The sequence below is a fragment of the Anabas testudineus genome, chromosome 3 (genome assembly GCF_900324465.2).
Source record: "Anabas testudineus chromosome 3, fAnaTes1.2, whole genome shotgun sequence".
NCBI lineage: Eukaryota > Metazoa > Chordata > Actinopteri > Anabantiformes > Anabantidae > Anabas > Anabas testudineus.
In genome coordinates, this window is record NC_046612.1 from 9,560,459 (window position 1) to 9,583,754 (window position 23,296).

The 23,296-nt window shown below is 38.6% G+C and overlaps 3 protein-coding genes across 3 annotated transcripts in view; 1 reads left to right on the forward strand and 2 right to left on the reverse strand.

Moving 5' to 3' along the window:
• The window catches only part of apba2b (amyloid beta (A4) precursor protein-binding, family A, member 2b), a 49,486-nt gene extending 35,686 nt beyond the window's left edge, over positions 1–13,800 (forward strand). Inside the window, exons 8-15 of the mRNA XM_026378939.1 lie at positions 2,178–2,213; positions 4,894–4,980; positions 6,550–6,735; positions 7,679–7,858; positions 10,253–10,465; positions 10,592–10,711; positions 11,034–11,174; positions 12,030–13,800. Of these exons, the coding sequence (XP_026234724.1) occupies positions 2,178–2,213; positions 4,894–4,980; positions 6,550–6,735; positions 7,679–7,858; positions 10,253–10,465; positions 10,592–10,711; positions 11,034–11,174; positions 12,030–12,101 (1,035 nt within the window). The 3' untranslated portion in view covers positions 12,102–13,800. The remainder of the gene's footprint in view (positions 1–2,177; positions 2,214–4,893; positions 4,981–6,549; positions 6,736–7,678; positions 7,859–10,252; positions 10,466–10,591; positions 10,712–11,033; positions 11,175–12,029) is intronic.
• A 133-nt stretch (positions 13,801–13,933) lies between these two features.
• On the reverse strand, positions 13,934–17,187 carry sord (sorbitol dehydrogenase). The gene is made up of 9 exons (XM_026378938.1): positions 17,016–17,187; positions 16,897–16,930; positions 16,404–16,568; positions 16,108–16,267; positions 15,883–16,001; positions 15,502–15,567; positions 15,209–15,387; positions 14,982–15,103; positions 13,934–14,802 (listed from the first exon to the last, which is right to left on the reverse strand). The coding sequence occupies exons 1-9, from the start codon at positions 17,067–17,069 to the stop codon at positions 14,637–14,639; spliced, it is 1,065 nt and encodes a 354-aa protein (XP_026234723.1). The 5' UTR covers positions 17,070–17,187; the 3' UTR covers positions 13,934–14,636.
• Positions 17,188–18,797: 1,610 nt separating this feature from the next.
• Positions 18,798–20,963, reverse strand: terb2 (telomere repeat binding bouquet formation protein 2). The gene is made up of 7 exons (XM_026378869.1): positions 20,758–20,963; positions 20,050–20,131; positions 19,830–19,969; positions 19,482–19,543; positions 19,336–19,391; positions 19,164–19,252; positions 18,798–19,027 (listed from the first exon to the last, which is right to left on the reverse strand). The coding sequence occupies exons 1-7, from the start codon at positions 20,819–20,821 to the stop codon at positions 18,876–18,878; spliced, it is 645 nt and encodes a 214-aa protein (XP_026234654.1). The 5' UTR covers positions 20,822–20,963; the 3' UTR covers positions 18,798–18,875.
• Between the last annotated feature and the right edge of the window lie 2,333 nt (positions 20,964–23,296).

Genomic DNA, 23,296 nt, shown 5'->3' on the forward strand with positions numbered 1-23,296 from the left:
TTGCTCCCTCTAAGCCTGAAGAGATTCACATAATCAAGTTTTTCAAGTTATCTTACACGATATCAGGGTGGGTACACACTCTTTATTACAGGACAGTCTCAGATGACTAACTTCTTAATACTTCAAAATGCTATCTAGTCAACCTTATTATTTATTTTAACATGCTCCAGTGTTGCATTATCTGTCCCACTTCTTGGTCCACATGCAGGTTCACAAGCCTTAATGCATGAAATTGTGACTAAAGAGGGTGAGAAATAGCTACTAATGCCTGCTGGTTTTTAAGCAATAAATAAGCAATTGGAATATGACAGTTTATTGGGCATACAGTTGTGTAGGTCGGTGCAATACTAGACTTTTGGTACAGATGACAAATCAGTTTCTGTTATGAGATTTTTGCTGTCTGATACTACTGATTACTAACAAGTGAAATAACATTTTGTTGTTAAACAATGAAACCAGTCTCCAATGACCTTATTCTGGAGGCTCACAATCCAGTCGAAGGCATTTTGAAACAAAGACTGACAGAAAAACCATGTCAAAATCATCGCTCCAAAAGCCCTTTGGTCTTTTGGCTGGTTTCAGTCTAAGAGCTCTCTACCGACATCATTTCACATCTGTCCAATCTGTTTTCTGTCTGTCATGCACAACTGACTTCCCTGCAAAAAGTCTTGTCGGTATGAAACCATGGCAACCTTTGTCCGGCTTGGAACAAATCCATTGCACAAAACATTGTCCACTGTCTCCTTAATTTGTTACTCATGGGCAAATGAACAGCTTTACTGCAAATTACATTTGATCTTTGACATTGGAATGGACACAGTCAAGTGAACACAAGCTTAACCACAAACAAGCACATGTAGTATATATAGAAGCACGAAAAGGCACTTCGACCATGCATTGCCAAACTGAACAAAAAGAAATGGGGTTGGTAAATTGTAGCAAGGCTATACAGGTTATTTATGCATATTTTCTTGACATGATGTTCCCTCTGTTTGATGTAAAATGTGTGCTGCTTCACTCCCCACTCACTCTTCCCTGCTGTCTACCCCCTCCCGGCTCCACTCCACCTCAGCAGAGGAGTAGATGTTGCTGAAAGCCTCAGATGTCTGATGTCTGTCTTGCGTGAGCACTAATCACAGAGGAGGAAACTTCACAAAATTAAAACAGATTCTTCCCCTTGGGCGTTTTTTTCAGCTGTTTTATTTATTTATTTATTTTAACTTATTCTAGGCTGAGCAGTTACAGTTGTACAGAGTGGCCTGGAAAACATCCAGTTTCGCACATGGAAATGTAATAAGGGTGAAGCAGTGGAGATCTGGTTGATGGCAGATGGAGAGGCGAGCAGTAGCTCAGTATGAGCCTGACACAGAAACACTGATTTGGACTGCAAGATTGCAAAGTGCTAACAGCACTCTGAAAAATTACTTATCTAAGTTCAACAACTGTAGAATTACAGCTGAACTGATCAAACCTATTACTCAGCCTTGTGTTTTTTAGGGAAGCCTAGAGAACAAACCCCAGTTACAAAGTTAAAATTTTCCTCTGAGCATTATCCCCTCTGCTACTTCTGTGAGTGTTGATTGTTTTCTTCCTGGTAATAGTGTTTAGACTGTGACGTGAACATGGACGGTGGTAAAAGCTGTGCTCATACACAACTGGAATTGACTTTGTCTTTGTAAGCTGCAATGCTTTTGGAAGCATTTTCCGTTTGTTTTTCTCATGGTAAATGGTTAAACAAAACTGACACTTGAGATGTTAAACTGATAAGAAATAAACATCCAAACACACTCCGCCCAGACGCCATTAATCGAGCTTTATATAGATATCAAGATTGTAGGAACCGTGTCAGTTCATGTCTGCATGTTTTTGATTTCTTTTAAAAGAAAGAAAAGCAATTAATACCCTCTGTAATTGCTGTTTTGATTTGTGCCTGATATCTGTGCACACGCTACTCCACAAACACACATGCAGTCACACACACACCTCCTCTCTTCCTCTGTCTCTCTGTTTCTGAGAGCAGCGATAGCACACCTGCTGTTTGGTTTGGGGCTCTACTGTCTTACCTTCATTTATTTACCTACTTTATTTCCTCCTACTATCCCTCCTGTTTCTTTTTGTGCTCCCGTATTCGCTGACCTTGTCCTGTCCCAACGCCTGCCTGCCTGCCTGCCTGCCAGAGGGTACAGAAGGCTGCCAAAATCAAGAAAAAGGCGGTGTGTAACAGAGCAAAATGAAGTTCTTTAAACCACTTCCTTTTTCATTTCATTTGCGCCTGTCTCTGTCTGTCTGTGTATCCACTCCCACCTGTGTCTTGCACATTTTTAAGTTTGTTTCTTAATTTGAATTCTCAGAACTAAGACAAACATGTTTTGTTTTATTGAATGGTTTTGCATTTTGGCAGTGAGAATCCTTCAACCTAAAGGCGGTAGATTTTTCAAACTATGGTCACACAACGGTTATAATAGTTTACATAATGTCGATTAAAATACCAATGTCAGTAAATCTAGAATGACAGATTTTAAACAGACACATAATAAAATGTTATTGTAAAAAAATGTCTGCCTTGATTGAAATTGTGTTGTAAAGCTAAACAGTGAGGAACTGCTGAAACCAGATTAAATAACTGCACGTTGACATGATTACAGAAACAATCACTGTGACCACAAGGCAACAGAAGACCTGTCAGAAGAATACAATGGAAGACATTGATTGGGTTTCTCATAATACAGTGTCAATGCGTAATCAACCTTTAATTACACAATAACAATGCATATTGACACAGTAAACTGAGTTCAATACACATGTACTTAATGCCATACTGTATAGTAACAGCTCAACCAAGCTCAAAAGTATTAGGTACTACCTTTTTAGTCTCTGAGTACAGAGCCTAAGACCTGAGTACAATAAATACAAAAATAAAGCAAAAGGAATAAAGTAATTTCAAAGTATTTGTAGTAGTTTTAATAATATTTATCAACTTAATAACATGTACTCCATTAAAGTCTCTTAAGCTGCATTATCAGACCTGTAAACTGCAAATTATTTTTAATGAGTAATAAAAAAGTAAATAGTAGTAATTAGAATATTGTTATTCAGTGCATTTCTATTTTTCTTTTTTTTTTTTTTGATTGGTGTCGTTTACACAGCAAAAGCAGAAGATCTGTCTTGCTCTAATTTACAGTTCATATCTTGTTTCTTTCCACTCTGGTGATTCTGAGATACAGTCCAGAGAAGGATCATTTGTATTTTAATATATGCACTTAAGGCTTAATGTGATCAACATTTCCAGTCTCTTTTTATTGCTTGTATATTTCTTCTATATCCGGTATAGTACAATTTGACATAATAGCTAAAGAGTTTAGCTTTAATCAAACATGTTAATGGTGCACATTAGGTTTCATTATCATATTTCAGAACCCGTATTGCATCTTTCCAGTGTTATTATGCACTGGCTGGCTCATACAGGCAGCAGTCCATCCAAACTGAGTCTCATTTTTCCTGTAATAACCTCAATAGACTATTGAATTTTTTGGATTGGGAACATGTCACAGTGTGCAGTCAGAAATTGTACCTGTTCGCAAGGAATAGACTTCTTTCTTTCTCTCTTTCTTAAATGAAATTAGAGAAGAGAAAGAGACTATACCCAAACAGATAGTCACACCCTTTGTTTGTATCCATTTACAGACACCTGGGACTAATAATTGAAGTACATATGATTAGTATAAGTGTCAGGAGTTTAGTAGGACCAATAATAAGGCCGAAAGCAATCCACTCAGTTCAGTGAGTTTATTGTGACACACAAACAAAAACAACAGCGAAACCTTCAGCTGAGCCGTGAACACAGTCTTTTCTTAGATTTAACACAAAAAGGAGTCCATAGGAATACCTGTAGTAATCAACGTCCTTGAAACATAAAGAGTCCAAACATGAAGCACCAACAGGCAATCCACACATAGTCCAAAAGATAATCCAACGAAAAACTCCGGCTTACAACAAAAACACAAACCAGGAAAAAATGTCACAGTCCATAATCCAAAGCAACAATCCATAAAACAAAGTCCACAGGCATGGAGTACCTAAGTCCTGCACACACGGCTGTAATGAGAGGCAAAAGTAGAGTATGTTTCTTGCCTCAATCCAACAAACGATCTGGCAACAGGTCTGTGGAACACTGCAGGTAAAAAAACCCTCCGGTGTACAACAGGTGCAATCAATGAGCTTAGTGAATGACAAGATGCTGCACGAACACCACACCGCCCGGAAATGGGACCTTCAAAATAAAAGGCCAGACTGACAGGCAGGCGGTGGATCCTCACAATAAGCTTCAAATAGTTGGTTTCTCATGTATTACATTAAATATTTCATTACAGCTGTATGTGCATTGGTAATATTTTAGCACCAACATCTTATTTTAAATGCATCAGGTAATATTAATTAAACTGAATAACATCAAATCTGTTAGTATGGAGCACAACGTAATTAGAGCAAAATGTACATAGGCTTGTTCTGTATTGAATCTGTATCGCTTTCAGTTGTGTAAGAGCCAGCTGGTAAGGGTTTAGTGTTAAGCTGTTTCTTGGTTCAGTGCCAGCTCACCATCCTCGTGCCAGGACAGTTTCTATAAACGAACACCACTGCCAAATGCTTTCTTTTTCTGCTTTTTCCACCTCACCTTAAGACATAACAATCTGTCCATCGAAAGTAACATTTCCCCAACTGGACCCTAAACTGTCCATGCATGCTTGTTGAATATCTAAAACTAAGACTCTCCACAGTTGATACAGACACCATCCAGGCAGCTGTGAATAACTGTTTACCACAAACAGTCCAGTTTGGTACAAAGCTGAAGGAGGCGGTCTGAACAAACTCTCTGTTTCTACTCTGTTTTTTCAGAGTGCAGAGGGAGAAGCTCAAACCCTCACTGAGGTTGATCTGTTCATCTCCACCCAGAGGATCAAAGTCCTCAACGCAGATTCACAGGTGAGGACCAGCAAACACCCATTCTCAATGTTTCTGACTAGATGTTTTTCTCCACCAGATGAAAAGCTGTTTGCCCTGACAGTAGCTCTGCCACCCACTGAGCTATTCGAGGCCACACATCAGAGAAGCGTTGTGTCATCGCTGTAACAGCAGTTTACCCATTGACACGGATCACAACTACTGATGTTACTTATTCGTTTATTCTCATGACCACTATGTCAGATTTCCCTTTAACCAAAGATAAGAATAGATGAGGGAAGAAAATGCTGCACAAATATCTGTGCACAGAGGTTAGTGTGTAAGCTGTTAGTATAAGGACATTAATATAATTATCCAAATAATATAGAAGCATCACCAGCAGTTTTCCTGCCCTTTGGCTTAAAAAAAACTGCTTTGTAAAGCAGCACACGACCTCACGTGGTGTGGAGTCTTTGATAGAAGCAGAAAAACAGAGATTTCAAGTTCTTGAGATCATGAATAGAGCTTAGAACTCAGCAGCAACAGCTAAAGGTATATGTAAAAGATGATTCATGTGCAGTTTTTTCCTGTCTTAGCTGTTGCTTGAGCAGAGTGTGTGTGTGTGTGTGTGTGTGGGTCGCAGCCTGGCAGAAATAAACGTGCTGCAATGCAGAGTCTATCTTCCTCCCCTTACTATCTGGTTCCCTCGCTCTTTATAAAAAAAGACCTTCTTTTTGCAATTAAACGGCTCAGTGCAGTTTGCATGTGGGTTCTGACATTGATTCATAATAAATACAACTCTAAAGGTGGGTTGGAACAACAACACTAATTGAACGAATGTCACAAAAGCAGCAGAAACACTTAATTAATTGATGTTAACTAAACTGAAAGTACTTGTAGCTGGAGGAGCTGCTGTAACACAGGAACCAATAAAAGTTCCTTTCAGTAAACCCACATATTCATCTTCAAAGTCCATTTCCTCTCTGAATTGCTGTTTTGATGTTTTTAAACAGTGCCTCATAAATTCTACATTATGACATGGTAATTATTACCCCGTGAACAAACACGATTACAGCATTTAAATGACTGTTTCTTCATCACAAACACTCTGATAATCAAGTTTTATTATTTCCAGATGAACTTGTACATGTTATTGGGCTATAATCATGTTATACAGAAGGTTTGAATTCAATCCAAAGCAGACATGTGTGTTCCCTACCAGCAATACTTTGATATCTTTAATTCTCTAATCTTAAATGTTCACATAGCTATGACAAAAGCAACAAATATGCTATGTTGTCAAATATAACAAAAAAATGACGCCTGAACCCGAAAAAGACCCAGAATAAAATTCAAAATGGAAACAAAAATGAAACGCGCCGTGTGAAGGAAAAATGCGTAGTGACATCATTCTGTCACTTACTTGTAACGCAGTAGTGTCTCCATTTGTTGGCACCAACATCTAGTAACCCCTTAACATATGCAGTTCAATATGCTCTTATATAACACACAATGTGGTAGTTGTAGTGTGGTTTGTTACATGTTTACCTTAACATTTCTCTTGAGTGAGTTTGCTTTTGATGTCTATGATTTTGGTTGATATGTCTACAGGAAACAATGATGGACAATGCACTTCGTACCATATCCTACATCGCTGATATCGGGAACATTGTGGTCTTGATGGCAAGGCGCCGGATGCCACGCACAGCCTCACAGGACTGTATTGAAACAACGCCCGGTGCACCTGAGGCAAAGAAGCAGTACAAGATGATATGCCACGTCTTTGAGTCGGAAGATGTAAGTGCATATGTGGCAGTCTGTTAAAGCCTATTTTAAATCCCACTTTTCTGGAGCAGGTGGAAGGGTTACATAGTTGATTTATTTTTCTGTATTTGTTTGTTAATAATTCCATGTTTGTTCTATATTACATTTACATTCACATTTAGTCATTTGGCCTGACTTACAAATCAGGTACAAGGCAAGGTAGGTCACAGCTGGGAACTAGTGGTACACTATACAGCTGCCCTATTTATTATTACAAATATTCATGTTATGAAGAATTTCTTTAAAATAGTTTTCTTTCATCCTTTAATAACAAATGGGAGCAACCCACTGATGTGAAATGATGTTAAATGGCTAAAGATTTTTTTAATCATTATTATTATTTGTTTATTGATTTGTTTGTTACCACAGAGCTGCTGCTTTTCTTGTTGAAGCAGAATCAACAAAATTTGGCAACATAAACAATGTGGCACAGAGGAGCCTGCAGCTGAGTGTCTGTGCCAGTCAGTATAAAGGCTGGACTCCAATCTGTCCTTTCTCCTTCTAATTTTGCTGCCAGTTTTTAAAGGCCGAGTTATAATGGAACAATTTAGCTGCTCATCCTTTAACACTTGTTGTAGCTTCACTGGCTGTAGGCAGCGTTTGTCTATGTTTGACTTTTTAATTTCCTGCAAAACTATTTCTTATTGTATTCATTCTGAGAAATGGAAGAATATATAATATTTTAAATTATAGAAATTACTTCATTCAATCAATATATGTTATGACTTAACATATTCTTGGCACACTCTTTACCACTGTTGTCTGATGCCACCGGACCTTTTTTTCCCCACTGTATTGTTACTTATATGCAACTCTGTGAACATTAGCCTTTCTGGGTCTAAAAAACAATATCAAGATTACAAACACATATGTATGTGACAATTCCTGCCTTTATTTTTTTATTTTTTGACTGCAGGCCCAGCTTATTGCTCAGTCCATTGGCCAGGCATTCAGCGTAGCTTACCAGGAGTTCCTAAGAGCCAATGGCATTAACCCTGAGGACCTGAGCCAGAAGGAGTACAGCGACATCATAAACACCCAGGAAATGTACAATGATGACCTCATTCACTTCTCCAACTCTGAAAACTGCAAAGAGGTTTGTTTCCAGTATATGTACAAGTGTGCAGCACATCCATAAGTGCCCTGAAACTTAAAGATATCCTTTTTGTTTTATTTCCTTTTAGAAACATTTAAAAGTGAAAACACTGTTAGTTTTTATGTGACACACAAATTACACATACACGCTTCATGGGCCAGTAGAGAAATACACAAGTATACAGTAACTAATTAGACAGATTAAGAGGCAGATGGTACATTAAAATCTTCTCAGAGCATGTCAACTCGAGCATTTTTTAGTGTAGTGTTTCCTCTTTAGCCAACACTGCCCTGAAAGCATTACTGGAGGCTTTAGGAGAAATAGAAAAAAACTGCTTCTGCTGTATGAGAAGAGAAGGCTGCGTGGGCACCACCATACAGCTGCTACTGTATATTAGAAACACATGTGTAATTTGTAGTCATGGGGAAACTGGGCTTCCTTGAATCACTAAAGCTCAAAGCGTAACCAACAGTGCAGAGAATAGATTTATTTCTCAAGGCTTCATGTGCTAGTAGCATCTGCTGGTTGACAGAATTGGAGCAGGAAAATGCATTCTACACAAAGAAGTGCACATTAACTGGATGTGTAAAGACGTGAATTAAAACACTAATGTGAAATTTTACTATGAACAAATTACTGGTTCTCTTTCAACGCTTATGTCTTATGTAAACATATTCTCAATCTTATCACATCTGTCTTTCAGCACATGTCTGCTTAATTGTAGCAAAGTGGTCAACACTTTGAGGTGCAGATTCAAAACTATTCATGTAGATGCTGTTGAAATTAATGTTTATTACAGTCGTAGAGAGTAACTGAGTTTACTGAAGCACTGCACATAAGTACAAAATTGAGGTACTTGTGCTTTGCTTAAGGATTCCCGTGATGTGCTACTTTATACTTCTACTTTACTTCAGATGGATTTCACTGCAGATTTATCCCAGATTTAGACTGTTGGCCTGGCCAAACAAAAACGATGGGTAATTGTGACGAGCATTTCTCATTATTTTCGAATTCAATCAAGAAAATAATCTGCATCTTAATCCAGTCCCAAAACGGTGACAAATTAGCTCCTCCTCAGCCAGTTCCAACTGTAAAATGGTGTTTGCATATTTCTAAATCACTGTTTTTCCACCAAAGGACATAGTGTTCATAATAATACTATGTATTATGTACTAATGTACTATGTATGTACATGTAACTATGTACTATGTAATAATACTATAATTTAAACAGTTTATACCATTTAAATCTTGAATGAAATGTCAAAACAGTGGATAATGTGTTTGTGTATGTGTTACATAATCTACACATCCTGGGATGCATCACAGTATGCTCTCTATATGTACAGATATGCACAGCTGCACAGGGTTTCAGCAGGAACTAGTAAATTGATCTTCAAACAATTTTCCCATTTGAAACCAGCACAGAAAAATTAACTGAACCGACTTGTGAGTCCTAAGATGTTTATGTCTTTTCATTTTTGCCTCTGTGAATATAAGGTTAAAGCACTTCTTGACACTGATGCAGCATTTAAATCCAATATCCAATATAAAGTAGTGTTGATCATTGATTTTCAACATTGCCTGCAGTAGGCTAATGCAACCAGACACATAAGAGGAACACGTTGAATAAAACGAAATCTGTAAAGATCATCAATTTTGTGGATGACTGTTTATTTTAAGTGCCCCTGTTGGTATCTATAAATGCTATAAATAAAACATTCATAAATAGTTTATAACAATAAATACATAAACATACCAATGTATAAACATAAAATAAATAACAAGTACAACACCTGTGGGTATATATAATAATAATCCTGACAAATACTGCACATTAATAAATGTAAAGGTGTAATTTTCAGCTTATACTAAGATGAAAGCACAGCCATTATCATTAAACAATATATTAAAAGCATTTAGTACATGTCTATGTAGTTCTAAGCTATTATCAATCAGTGCAAAATAGGCAGACTAAGAGTAAAATGTTATCATTTTAGATTGTCACACAATACTGCAATATAGCGTGATATTTGCCAGTTACCTTCTCAGCATGATGGCTGTTCTACCCCAGATTTCTACTCCACGGAAAGCAGCCAGAAAAAGGTGCATTTTCTGACATGTATCACAAAGGAATTATATTATTTTAAATGAGAATGAGTTTTCTGTGCATTCTTCAGCAATTTGTAGCTGAATCACAGGTTTTTCAGTTCAGCATATTCCTGAGGGGGAAAAAGACTGAAGCACACTGATGGAAAGAGACGAGTGTTTTTGATTCTGTGATCTCTTCATCAGAGTAAAGGGAGAAAAACAGATAACGACACAGTAGTGTTGAAATGTTTGTGTCAGTTTCTGTACGTGGAGAAACAAACTGTCTCCTCCTCTCTCTCCACAGCTGCAGCTGGAGAAGAGTAAAGGGGAGATCCTGGGTGTGGTCATCGTGGAGTCTGGCTGGGGCTCCATTCTGCCCACAGTTATCTTGGCCAACATGATGAATGGCGGGCCAGCAGCTCGCTCTGGCAAGCTCAGCATCGGTGACCAGATCATGTCCATCAACAACACCAGCCTCGTTGGGCTGCCACTCGCCACCTGTCAGGGAATCATTAAGGTACAGAGGCAATAACGATGTGCACATGTGGGCAGAAACTATGAATTACATTGTAATTTAACATTGTGTAAACCTATAATGTTCTGTTTTCCTTTTTATGTTTGTGTGTTTTTCTCTGTGTTAAAGGGCTTAAAGAACCAGGTGCAGGTGAAAATGAACATTGTCAGCTGTCCTCCTGTTACCACCGTCCTTATCAAGAGACCAGACCTTAAATATCAGCTTGGCTTCAGTGTGCAGAACGGCATCGTAAGTACAGTATAAATCTGATTTCAAATTATTACCTTTGTTACACAATCCTGTCACAGCTGAGATTAATTTAGCTCATTATTTTATTTCATTTTGTCATTATTTTGATAAATTACTATATTGGATGGAAAGTATTGATACAACTAACAAAAAGAAAGTCCAGGGACATAAAAATCAAACTTTAAGCAATGATTTAGTGTGGTGTAAATTCATCATTATCTTGTAAAAGATGTCCCTTAGCCTTATAGCCTCACACTGTAGTTATTCAACCTTCCAGTTACTCTGCGTCTTGCAAGATATAACAGGAGAACTTTTCCTTCAGATATGCAGCCTGATGAGAGGGGGTATTGCTGAGCGTGGTGGGGTCCGTGTGGGTCACAGGATCATTGAGATCAATGGGCAGAGTGTGGTGGCCACAGCGCACGAGAAGATTGTCCAGGCTCTCTCGAACTCTGTTGGCGAGGTTAAACTGACGTTCACACACAAACACCCACTAACACTCTCATAAGGAGGATAAAGACATACAAATACAAATGCGTAGCAAATATCAGTAATTTAGCATTTACTCACAGCTAATTTATAATGATCAGTAAACTACACTGTTTATAAAAAAGTTAAAACCTAGTCTATAAATGAAGCATTGAGTTTGAAAGGCGTAGGTCAGGCAGGGCAGGTCTATCAAAACATGCAGTCCAGTAGCATTATGGGACTTCGGACGTAAAGTCACGACATGCTGGCTGGTCCTGCTTTGATTTTATTTTTTTTCTACATGTGGAGGGTACTTGCCAGAGACAAAATGCTAGATGCCTGGAGTAGTAAGGACCACATTGTGGAAAGGTTCAATTTACAGCTGTACGTGGACGGAATTTCTCAGGTAGATTTCTGTGTGGAGTACAAGGATTTCTGTGAATTTCCTCCTTTGGGATCAATAAAGTACCTTATTTATTCATTGGCTGCACAGGGAACTCGGTGTTGAAGATTTATGTCTCAGCACAAAGATCATTAGTTTTAGTCAGCAACACTGTCAGTTTACCTTTTTACTGTTTGCTGGCTGCATTATGAGATATCCTGGTTAGTTTAGCTTTTTTTGTTATATATATATATATTTTATAAAGATTCTGACTAGACATTCAAACAATGCTACTAAAGAATAAATGGTATGGTACAATAAACAGAGAAAAAAGGTTTTTATTTCTGCACTGTGGAGGTTGTCAGAACAATAATACACATTAATACACATATATTGATGGACACAATCTTCTGCAGTTTTTTCAAAGTAATGTCACTGAGATTGTGCTGTTTGTTCTTTCACTGCCAGATTCACATGAAGACCATGCCGGCAGCCATGTTCAGACTTCTAACAGGACAGGAGACACCTATGTACATATAAATGATGACCAGGGGCCATTCCCCAGGACAGGCTGTCGGCTGTGATTGGTTATTTGCAGGGCAAACTGAGCTGACCAGTGACCAGGGGGAAGATTGCTTCTCCCTGTTGATCATTTCTCTCCTTTTCTTTTTCTCTTTGAGCTGATGACTTCTATTCTTCATCTCTCTGTTGTGCTTATCATGCAACAACCATTTTATTGACATGAGATGTTTTTTTTCTTTTTTTCTTTCATCTGATGAGATCGTGTGTGCATGTGGATGCTGTTATTTATTTGTCCTGTCTGTGCTCTTCTGTGTGTGATTGTGTGGATGGACTAATCACGCGAATGCATCACAATTTATTTTTTTATATTCACGTAATGCAATATGATACTTCTACTATACTCCTTGTATAGTTTCATTTTCTTCTCAGTTTATTTATTTCTCATGTAAATACATATTTTGCTAATATTGTGACTGAAGGCAGTGGGGAGGGACAGGCCACGGCTGCATTGTAAATATTTATTGAGTCTTGCGGTTGAATACACAATTACACGTGGATGTCACAGTGGTTGCCACTGAAAAGGGGAATTACTTCATGTTTGAAATGTTGGGTTTAAATATGCTAAGTTGATATAATGCACATGTGAATCAAACCAATGCTTGCAGCAGGGGTTTATGGGAGAAAATGCCATATCCTTTTTGATTTACTTCATTTTACGGCAATACACAAGTTCAACCTCTGAATGGCAAGATAAGTCTTTTCTAAAGCTCGTGTAAAAACATTCACACACATTAAAATAACAAGCAACGGAATAAAACTATTAACATGCATTAATTATGCTTTTGATATCAAAGTCACATGTATGAAAAATGAAGTTTCTTTTGTGTGCTACTCTACTGTATGTTCATCTTTAGTGTTCCTGACTGAAACTCATGCATACTATGAGTGGATTGTGAATGTAACTGTGTTGTGTGAGCTGTCTCATTGCCATAAGCAGTATTAGAATGTCTGTACATAAAGAGAAACTTGTCTAGTGTTGTCCACATGTTTAAAACAAACAAACAAACAAACAAACACAGGTTTGGTCACTGCAAACATCTTCTCACCTGTATGTTGGCTTTCAGTCCTGCGAGGGAAAGGGAGAACTGTGAATCTCACTGTGACAGACGAAGCCTTACCGCCGAGTAATGGTTTTACAATGCATCATAGTAAAATTTAACCATATGAACATTATCTGTGTGCATGCCTTGTAAAGTAGTATCATGTCATTGTGGCAAGATAATAAAATGTGAACTAAACCTGGCTGGTTTGGTTGGACTGAATCAAACTGAATTAAAAAATAAAACAGCTTGGGTACAAAAGTGAAGCAGGACACCTACGTAAAGGAAAAGTGTCAGAATACTAAGTAAAATACAACTTTGTATTCTGAAAATGAAACGTTTGGCTCCTCTCATAGTTTTATCTGATTAAGAGTTTTGGTAAAAGTCAGAAAAGGGTTAATGTGACTTAATTTCACACTACATACAATTTCTACTCAGGTTTTGAATGTGAGGAAATGAATTTAATAGGTGGCAACACTCAGAAACTCAAAACACATGAAAAGAAAAGCTTTAATAAAAACCATGTCAGTGAGTGAGCATGTCCACTAGCAGAGAGCTGGGACCAGTTAAGCTAAATGGAACGGAGCCAGGATTATTATTTAATGTATTTTTCCCTGTTTACAAGTAAAACTGTCCACAATGCATAAGATCTGTTTGGACAAAGACAATCGCTGTGTCTCATTTCCACAGGAAGAAACAATTGTTGTCGACATTGAAGTTGGTCACTGTTGAAAAAAATGCTTCAAGCTGCAACATTAACATCTGAGGTTTTATTGGCTGATATATATGTTGTGCACATTTTATATTTTTTCCTGTCAGTAGTAAACTGCAGTTCTCATTTTGTGCATGCTACGTACTGTTAGTATGTTTTGTTAAACTGAGACAGAAAGTAGTTGTTTCAGCGTTAACCTGCTTCATCATGTGTCATTCACAGGTTAATGAGCAGCTCACTGATGAAAACCATTAAAAACTGTAGATGGTAGCGAGAAAATAAATCTTCTATTATCACTAAATAGAATTGAAACAATAATCTGTGATTTCACTTGAGACTTTGGTTCCCTCTAATGCCAGCAATTAGGAAGTGCAGGATCTGAAGATTTACGTACAAAAAGAAAAGCATCACTTTGAAAATTACATTTAATTTAAATATGTGACCGTTTTTTAAATAATCATCAATTTAAAATGTATTTATTTAAATTAAATTAATGTATCTTAACAGAAAATGATAAACGATCAATAAAGGAATTAAAACTTTGGTTACAGAACAAAGTTCAGCATTTTTTGTACCTTCTATTATTAGTAGTTGTTAACTACACGTGTGACCTGCAGGCGACACAGCAGTCACTAGTTATTAGTGTCTCTTTGAATTAACCTGTTATCTTTCTCGGGGTTAATGTTTAGTTTGTGGATCTCTCCCTGTCGCGCTGAGTCGCACTCGGTGTGGCCGCTCAGATCAGGGATTCTGGTCATTCCGGTCACACTTTAACATAACTTTTATTCCAACACCCTGACGTGTGGTCTCGAAGGCCTGGACTGCCTGCTCCAGTGGGAACCGGTGGGTGACGAGGGGCTTCACATTCACTTTCCCTGACGACAGCATGGCTATGGCCATCGGCCAGCTGCAACACAACGAGACCAATGTTTTACAGAGCGGTTCATTCTCTGTGACACCTAATATGGGTTGAGCTTTAACCAAGGACGTGGTCCTAAAAGCTTGTAAATATACAAGCAGTATAGTATGGTGCCGATGGAACTATAACTCCAGCTTTAAAAATCTGCTTATTGGTTATTTTCTTACGTGTTGCAGTAGCGAAAGACTCCTCTGATGTCCACCTCTCTCACAGCAGCGTTGACCAAAGGAACGGTGGCCATCTCAGAGCCGAGACCCACCAACACCACCACGCCTCCTGAACGTGTTGCCTGAAAACCAAAACAAACGAGTAAATAAAATAAGTAATTACACTTAGTTTAGCAGATTATATCATTATGACACATGACTAAGTTCTGGGGTGGGTGGCCACATACATAGATGGCAGTTTGGATGCTGCTCTCAGCACCAGTGCATTCAATCGTAATGTGAGGCTGGGCTCCAAGCAGCTCCGCCACACTCTTGGCGAGCTGTTGGGGTTCTTCTCCTCTCTTCACTGTCAGCTGGAAGTCAGCCCCCAACTCCTTGGCCATTTTCAGACGCTCTGGAGACAGATCTGAAGACAGAAAATGAGGTGGACTAAAGATTTATGAAAAGCACAGAAGGTGGTACCAAAATCTATTCCTGTTGTCATTTTGGTTGAGGCAAGTGTTTATATACAAAGCATTACCGGTGACGACAACCTGCGAGGCCCCCATCGCCTTGGCCACAATCAAAGACACCAACCCAATGGGTCCTGTTAAAAGATACCTAGAAGTTTAGGTTCAGATTTTGTAGTTTTATAAAGATGTGTGTTCAGTAATCACACTAAAACTATGCCTATGTGTCATATGACACCATCAACTACTGCGACCATTTTATTATCCTGTTGTCAAGACAAGAAATTTGTTAAACATTAAGTCTTTTACAAAGTGCGTTAAGGTTCATCAATTTTTCCACCACTTGAGGTTTGTTGAGTCAGCACAATTCTCACTTTGTAGTTTTTGAGTTTTCAGCATGCACTCTGTAGTATCTTGTTTCTGTGTGTTAAGTTTAATAACTGTGGTGTTACCTGCGCCACAAATGAGCACGGTGCTGCCGAGGGTCACACCAGCTCTGCGACAGGCGTGGATTCCCACAGACAGAGGTTCAATTAATGCTCCTTCCTCGAATGTCACATTATCAGGCAGCCTGTAAAAAGACAGAGTGGTGAGATGAAGACAGAAAATGACATATGCAAACGTCAGGCAAGAGAGTCAGTTATTAAGAAAATCATGTCATCCTCAAAAACTGTTACTTGTAACAGAAGTTGGCGCTGTGCTTGTAGTATCGGCACAGGTTTCCATCATCGGGTGGCGTGGCACAGAAGAAGATGGTGGGAGAGAGGTTATATCGTCCACTCTTGAAGAACTCGTCCATCTCACGTGGAACGCCAGGTTCAATGGCCACTCTGTCACCTAAAAAATATAATTTGGGTTCATGACACTAGATACTTAACACACACACACACACACACACACACACACACTAGTAGTGTACCCTATGAGGCAATCCCTCTGATATTCCCTGGCTCTGACACACACACACACTCACCTACTTTAAGGTGCTTGACAGCTGATCCAACCTTTACCACCCGCCCCGACGCCTCGTGTCCCAACACCATTGGTTTGGTGAGCACAAAGTCCCCGATCCGGCCGTGCTGCCAGTAGTGAACATCTGACCCACAGATTCCAACAGAGTGCATTTGGAGCAAAACCTCTGGAAACGAAATAAAACAAACTGATTCACAATATGACACTAAACACTGGATCTCAGACCTCTAGATCATCTTCTACAAATATGAATGAAATAAATCAAAATAGCAATGCATTTAGATTTTTAGTCAACTTCTGATTAGACACAAATTAAATCTACTTGTAGTGTTTGTAACCCTCTGTTCATGCAACACATGTTCATATATTTTGAAGTGGTCACATGTTAACTCTATATTGCACATTGTCTTTACTTAATCGCCTGCACTATATACTACTATACTACTACTACTACTACTACTACTACTACTATACTACAACTATATATACTTTACCAGTAGGTCCTGGCTCCGGAACTGGACACTTTTCCTGTCAGAAACAAAACACAGGGCTGCGGTCAGTGTCATGCTCACACACTGTGACTAACATGTGCAGGTGGGTCTCCGTCTCCTACCAGCCGGAGGTCTCCTTTAGCGTGCAGCACCACTGACAGGTTTTCCTGCGCCATGACAGATGCAGCTCCGAGCTGTCAACGGGACGAAGACAGAAGCAGAGAAACCAGGAGACCGAGTCCAAAATGTGAGACTTTTAGTTCGTTCAGTTTCAAAGTGCAGAGAGCAGCTTCCGGACTGTGGAGGCCGACACCAAAACAAAGCGTGTGGTTGGACGGAGAGCCGCGGAACAGTCCACTTTGGAGGGATGAGCGCTACCGAGCAAAGACGAGACAAAGCTTTTCTGATGATGCATGAAACTCCTGCTGCTGCTGTAAAAGACTTTAAACACGACATACACTGTTATTATTGATTATCAGCTGATATTGAGTCTTTGTTATCGACTTGTTGTGTTATAAATACTATAAAACCCCCTCAAGTCCGTCGTAGCACCCTCCAATCTGATGAAGTTTATTTCCAGGTGTCATGAATAATAATAATAATAATAATAATAATAATAATAATAATAATAATACACATTTAATTTACTTTACAGTAACTAAGTATAATTACTTAAGTACTATAGCATTACATTTATTTCATAACCCCAGTTGCTAATTACTTTACAGATAAAAGTAACAGATTTTAATTGTAAAGAGATGATAAAATATGATGCGTTATTAGAGATTAAACTACCCAGTGGCACAGAAAAATGGAGCTCAAATTATAAAATGTATTGTTTGATTAGTCAGTCCAGTGTAAAGGCAACAAAATGATGACCTTTGTTTATATAGTATCGATAATAAAAAAATTAAATGAAACAACACAAGGCATCAAAAAGAAGAAAAAAGCTTTAAAAGGTAACGTGACATAAATATAAGATTAGTTTTGAATTGACTGTATTAATTGTTCCATGATCCAGGTCACAAAGCAAAGTGAAGCTGCTCCACACATCATATAAAATGTGTTGGAGATTTATTATTATGATGATTATTTATAATCATAAAGAAATTAAAATGTTAATAGAACAAAGTTGAGCATCATAAAATAATTCTATGTACCATTTGGTCTCTCACAGTGCTGTTATTAGTGTCTCTTTGAACTAGCTCTAGTTATTAGGGTTAGTTATCTTTATAGGGGTTAAGGTCCAGTTTGTGGATGTCTGCCTGTCACGCTGAGCCGCTCTCAGTCGGTCTGTTTTGGGGGCAGATCAGGGTCATTCTGGTCACACTTTAACTTGTTTATCCCAGCATCCTGATGTGTGGTCTGGACTATCTGCTAACAGTGGCTTATGAGGGGCTTCATATTCACTTTACCCAACATCAACAAGGCTACGCTGCAACACAACAAAACAAATGTTTTATTGAGGAGTTCTCTGTGTAGTTTCTGTTTTGATACCACAGACAGATTTAGGACTGAGCTGTCAACAGGGTGATGAGAAATGCAAATTTCAGACTGCAGCAAGTTTCCTGACTGTGGGTCTGAAACAAAACATGGGACAGACTGGATATATATATAATTTTGTATGTTTTACTCTACTCCATTTTAAAGGTCGGTGCCCAGTGTCATGGTTTGTTCTGGTAAAAAACACAGTACTGACTAAATACCAACTCATCTCAATTCACTCAATACACTGTGCGACAGAATCTAGAGATGGATACAGATTATGTAATTAAATGTGGATCCATTTGTACCATTTGTGTTTTTCAGAGAAGGATGAATGTTACAGGGGGGAAACTGTTAGTTGTTATAATGAAATAATGTGGATCGAATTACAAGATGTGATCAGCATTCGCTGCGTTAAACTGATTTATTTTATGTCAGTGTTCACATCTATGTTGCACACAACAGCAGGTAGGAAATGCAAACATTAGAAACAAATATCATGACTCATCTGTCACTTGTTCTTGATTAACATGTTCCGTGCATGTTTGCATGTATGTGCAGGTTTTACAGCTTGTGCATCGGAAACACACGGGATGGAAATCACAGAGATCTCTTGAATACTTCTGGAGGCTGTCCATGCTCACATATCCTGGTGTGACCAGAGGAAAAGGTGTGAAGTTAACACAGAAGATATAAAGGATTGTTTCACACTATAAATACTGGTTACACCAGACATACAGTACAATTATCGTATTAGAAGGAGTAAGTAGTGATAAATGTTTCACCTGTGAGCATGTTACTAACTGGGTAATCCTGCCTGTGAGCACAAAGAGGGGATTCGCTTTCTGATGACTCGGAGTACAATGGTGCAGGACTGTCAAAAGAGGAGCAGGGATTTAATTAGTTTGCAACATATTGATTCCTTTTCTAAATATGTACGGTGGAAATTTAACATACTCGCTTTTACTGACTTCGTCTTCATTGGACTCATCTTCTGAGTGGAAACTACACCTCTGTAAAACAGAAACCAGTCAAACTTAGATTATGATTAGTGAGTTATTTGATCTGCTTCTGTGTAAATTATATTGTGCTTCTGTACCTACCTGCACTACTGACTGCTCATCTTCACGCTCCCAAATCAACCTCCCAACCACATTTCTCACCTCTTAAATGTCAAAAGAACACAGAATAAGTTATAACTTTGACATGAATAGTTCATTAGAGTGGTTCTTAGTGTTGATTTGGTTTTTAACTTTAACTACCCAAAACAAGATTTCTCCTACTTTACGATGACACCTGTCTCATTGTACATGTGCTGGACATTCAGAGCGTGCATGTCACATTTCTCATTAATCATTCAATCATCAACTGCATGGCCAGATCCCAAGGTGGGGAAGCACTGACTCAACATGGTTTACAACAAATAAGTATAAATAAACAGTATTCCTCACCATCCTGTACTGAGGCTGGAGGCAGCACATAATGCCCGATGCACACAGACTTCACACTCTGGCGCTTCTCACAGATGGAGAGGAACAAGCTGTGGAAAACCATCACCTCGTTCCAGAGGAAATCTTTGCTCTCAAATATCCTGAAAAACAGAACTCGAGTTAGAGCTTCAAATGGATTACAGACACTGTACATGACTGGGACCTCTCTTTGGTTTCTCACCTCAAAGTGTCTGGACATGTAGCATCCGCACTGAAAAGATAATCAGCTGTCCTCCAACTAGCAATGGTCCCACTCTGGAGTACTACAAGAACAAGGCAAAAATGAGCAAAACAATAGAACAGTAGTAGTGTGTGTACATATATATATATATAATCCTTGTTCAGTTATCATTGTAGCAGCATCCCTTTAACCCTGTAAAAATTACAAGAAATACTGAAGTTTATTTAACCATCTGACAGAATAAATAAAGTACTGTCAAACTTTAAACATATGCATATGTTAACTTCTTTGTTATTTTATTTTTATACTATTCTTCACTATATAACTTCTTATATAAGCAGTTACATGACTATCTTTTATCTATCGTGATCCCATTTTGCCTGGCAATATGAGGAAACACTATTAGTGGTTAAAACTTTATAACATTTTAATATTTATTAATACAAATATTACTTAAATGTACATTTACATACAACAGTGTCTGTGCACCACACGTTATTTACACTATGAGGCTGTTTAGCTTGTTAGTTACTTATGTTTCAAATATGACACGAATTGGTTAAGACGGTAGCAATAATATTAGATTTTATCTACTAACAAGTAAAATTAATGTTTACACTTAGTTAACATTATATAGGACGCAGTTAATTTGACAGATCAGCTTTAAATAAATCTTATTTTTGTCTTTTAGCTCTTCAGGCTACTTACTCCAGAAGTCCTGACAGGTCTGTGGGACACTGGTTGAAAACCAGGCTGATTTATTGTTAAACATCGCTACAGTTCACTCTTTTGACACATATATGTTTGATATTTACACTCAGCAGATCCTGCACTGATTTTTTGGAGTAATTATCCTGCTATTTAGACGTTTTCGTCCACTTTTCTTAACTCACTGAGCAGCTAACTGGCTAACTCGTTAGCTTGACTTGCGCGCAAACGGCGATGCTGCGTTTAAATGCTGTCGAAAACTGTAGGAAAATGTAACTTTGGCATGGATGAGGACACAAGCTGTTTTTTTTTTTTTTTTTTTTTTTTTTTTTTTGTCAGATGGGAAAGGTGACAGGCGTGAGGCAAATGTACTGTGTGGGATGGAAGATAACAGTATTAATCATTTGATTTCGCTTATCAACACATTATCGCCTCATACATGATCAGCTGTTGCAGCAGCACCTGTCAGGGAGACAATTAGGGCACTGAATCCATAACCTCTAAATATATTTCACTCTCTGTTTCTTAATAACTTTGTCTCCATCACCAGGGGACTGGGAAATTGGAGCGGTCTGCAGTCTTTCTCGTACTCTTCTGGACAGAGAGCTCTGATGTTGGTCCTGGGGTCTGTTGGGGCCCCTCACCCAGCTTCAAGGTCACAGACCTGTGAGCCATTACCACCACAGTGAAAACTGTGGCCTTCACTTTCCCCTCCTCTGGTTGCCCTGTGCCTGTCTGTCAGTCTTTCGTTGACAGAGCAGCAGAATATTCATACTTTTGCACCAAAAATCAATAAACATACTGTATCGTCTCCAGAAAATGTTGTCAGTAAGCTGCTAGGAAGAAAATGTGAAGGCCATGGCATATGATTCACATCGTCATATATCATTCAGTGACCCGTTGTGCCACGTAAGGAAGCATTTTCATTTCTGCAGTACTATATTTCACCATCAGATGGTAATATTTTGCAACATATTCACTCGGTCATAGTTCAATTTGTTCTGAATTGCTAATAACAGGTCAGTTTTACAGTATATTTAAAGTTGAATTAAGGTATTTTCATTATAGACAGTGCAGCAGCTAAATATCTGTAAGGAGCTGAGTTACAACATCTTTTAAAGTGAATCTACATTGAGAGTGATATTGAATTAGAGAAAGATGGGGTCTTGATGCAAAGCCTTCAGGTGATGGAATTGCAGAGGGGCTTCACTGCGATCAGCATATTATTAAGCTACTTTCCACATGTTCCAGGAGGGAAATGCACAGTCTTATAGATATGCTGTTAAAAGCCTCATATTACCAATTTGTTGTTGTTCACAGTAACATTGTGAGGTGTACACTCACTCACATATTGGAGAGCAGTTGTGGGCAGTATGTAGACATCAACCTCTGCTTTATGTTCTATGACCTCCTCATTGGTGTTGTCTGCAGGTCAGGCACTCATTGCTATCACACAGCCGCACTCACAGAACCCGTTGACATGTGTTTAAGCATCACAATAACGTCATACAACCTTGAGTTTTATAACAGCAGCAGCCTGTTAAAGACGAAATTGCTGTACAGCGCTATTACCGTGCTGGTGTAAGTGATGGGCTGTGCTTGTTTGAACTCTGGAAAGAGCAAAGAGACCCTCACTCTGTCACAGTGGAACAGGATTCATCTCATGCGCTTACAGATCTGCACATAGAAACCGCTTAAAAAACACAGTGAATACACCTATACTGCTTATCCATTTGTTTCTGCGTAGCTCTTTTGTTTATCATGTGCACAGATGCAGTAATTCATGCAGACCGCTGCATGTGTATTTGTAATATTTTCATGTTGTCTGCATCTACTGGTGATTGAGTTCCTCTGCTCCATACAGTGGCTGGTTGTGGGGGTTCAGAGCAGCGATAACTATGTTGCCATGACAACAGCGTAGCCACACCTTGTTCATTATACCCAACCCCCCCAACGAGCTTCTTTCAGAGCAACGCAGGAGCGTTTGGTTGGTGGTACACACACTGAGGTTTAATACAAAGACAGAACAGGAGAGAAAATGTATTGTAAGATGATAAAATCATGGTTTGTGTCGGTTATCTTTTATTTTTCTGGCACAATGAAACACTATACTTTGGAAAATGGATTTCACTGTGTGTTTCTGGCTAAATAATATGGAAACATTATGATGTAGAGCTGACGCACTGCGTTGACTGATTTGTGGATTGACACAAATGGAAACCAAAGCAAACACAGATCAGTGGTTGATTGTTGAAGGCATTTATAAACTCTAAATCCAGCATAGTCACATCGAGCCAATTATGTACAAATGACAGGATCTGGCCTCTTCCTCTCTTTTGTTTGCTGTGCTGATTTTGTCCTTTCAGTCTCCCTCCTGTTGGCCCACGATGGCAGAGCTGGACACCCCGGCTTCATCCATCTCCCCTGTGTCCCCCATGATACTGTTCCATTGTGTGGTAGCCTAGATTATTGCACTGGCATTGTGCTTGTATTATTTCAGTATGTTTTCATTATTTAGCATCAGTGATTAAATACTGGT

Excerpts from the sequence above, each read along its gene's own strand:
- sord (XM_026378938.1), bottom strand. The coding sequence starts at position 17,069 with ATGGCGCAGGAAAACCTGTCAGTGGTGCTGCACGCTAAAGGAGACCTC. Across the intron at positions 15,568-15,882 it reads CGTGCTCATTTGTGGCGCAG|GACCCATTGGGTTGGTGTCT; the intron begins GTAACACCACAG and ends ATCTTTTAACAG. Across the intron at positions 15,388-15,501 it reads CTCGCAGGTTGTCGTCACCG|ATCTGTCTCCAGAGCGTCTG; the intron begins GTAATGCTTTGT and ends TTCTGTCTTCAG.
- terb2 (XM_026378869.1), bottom strand. The coding sequence starts at position 20,821 with ATGTTTAACAATAAATCAGCCTGGTTTTCAACCAGTGTCCCACAGACC. Across the intron at positions 19,544-19,829 it reads TCCAGCCTCAGTACAGGATG|AGGTGAGAAATGTGGTTGGG; the intron begins GTGAGGAATACT and ends TTGACATTTAAG. Across the intron at positions 19,253-19,335 it reads GACGAAGTCAGTAAAAGCGA|TCCTGCACCATTGTACTCCG; the intron begins GTATGTTAAATT and ends CTCTTTTGACAG.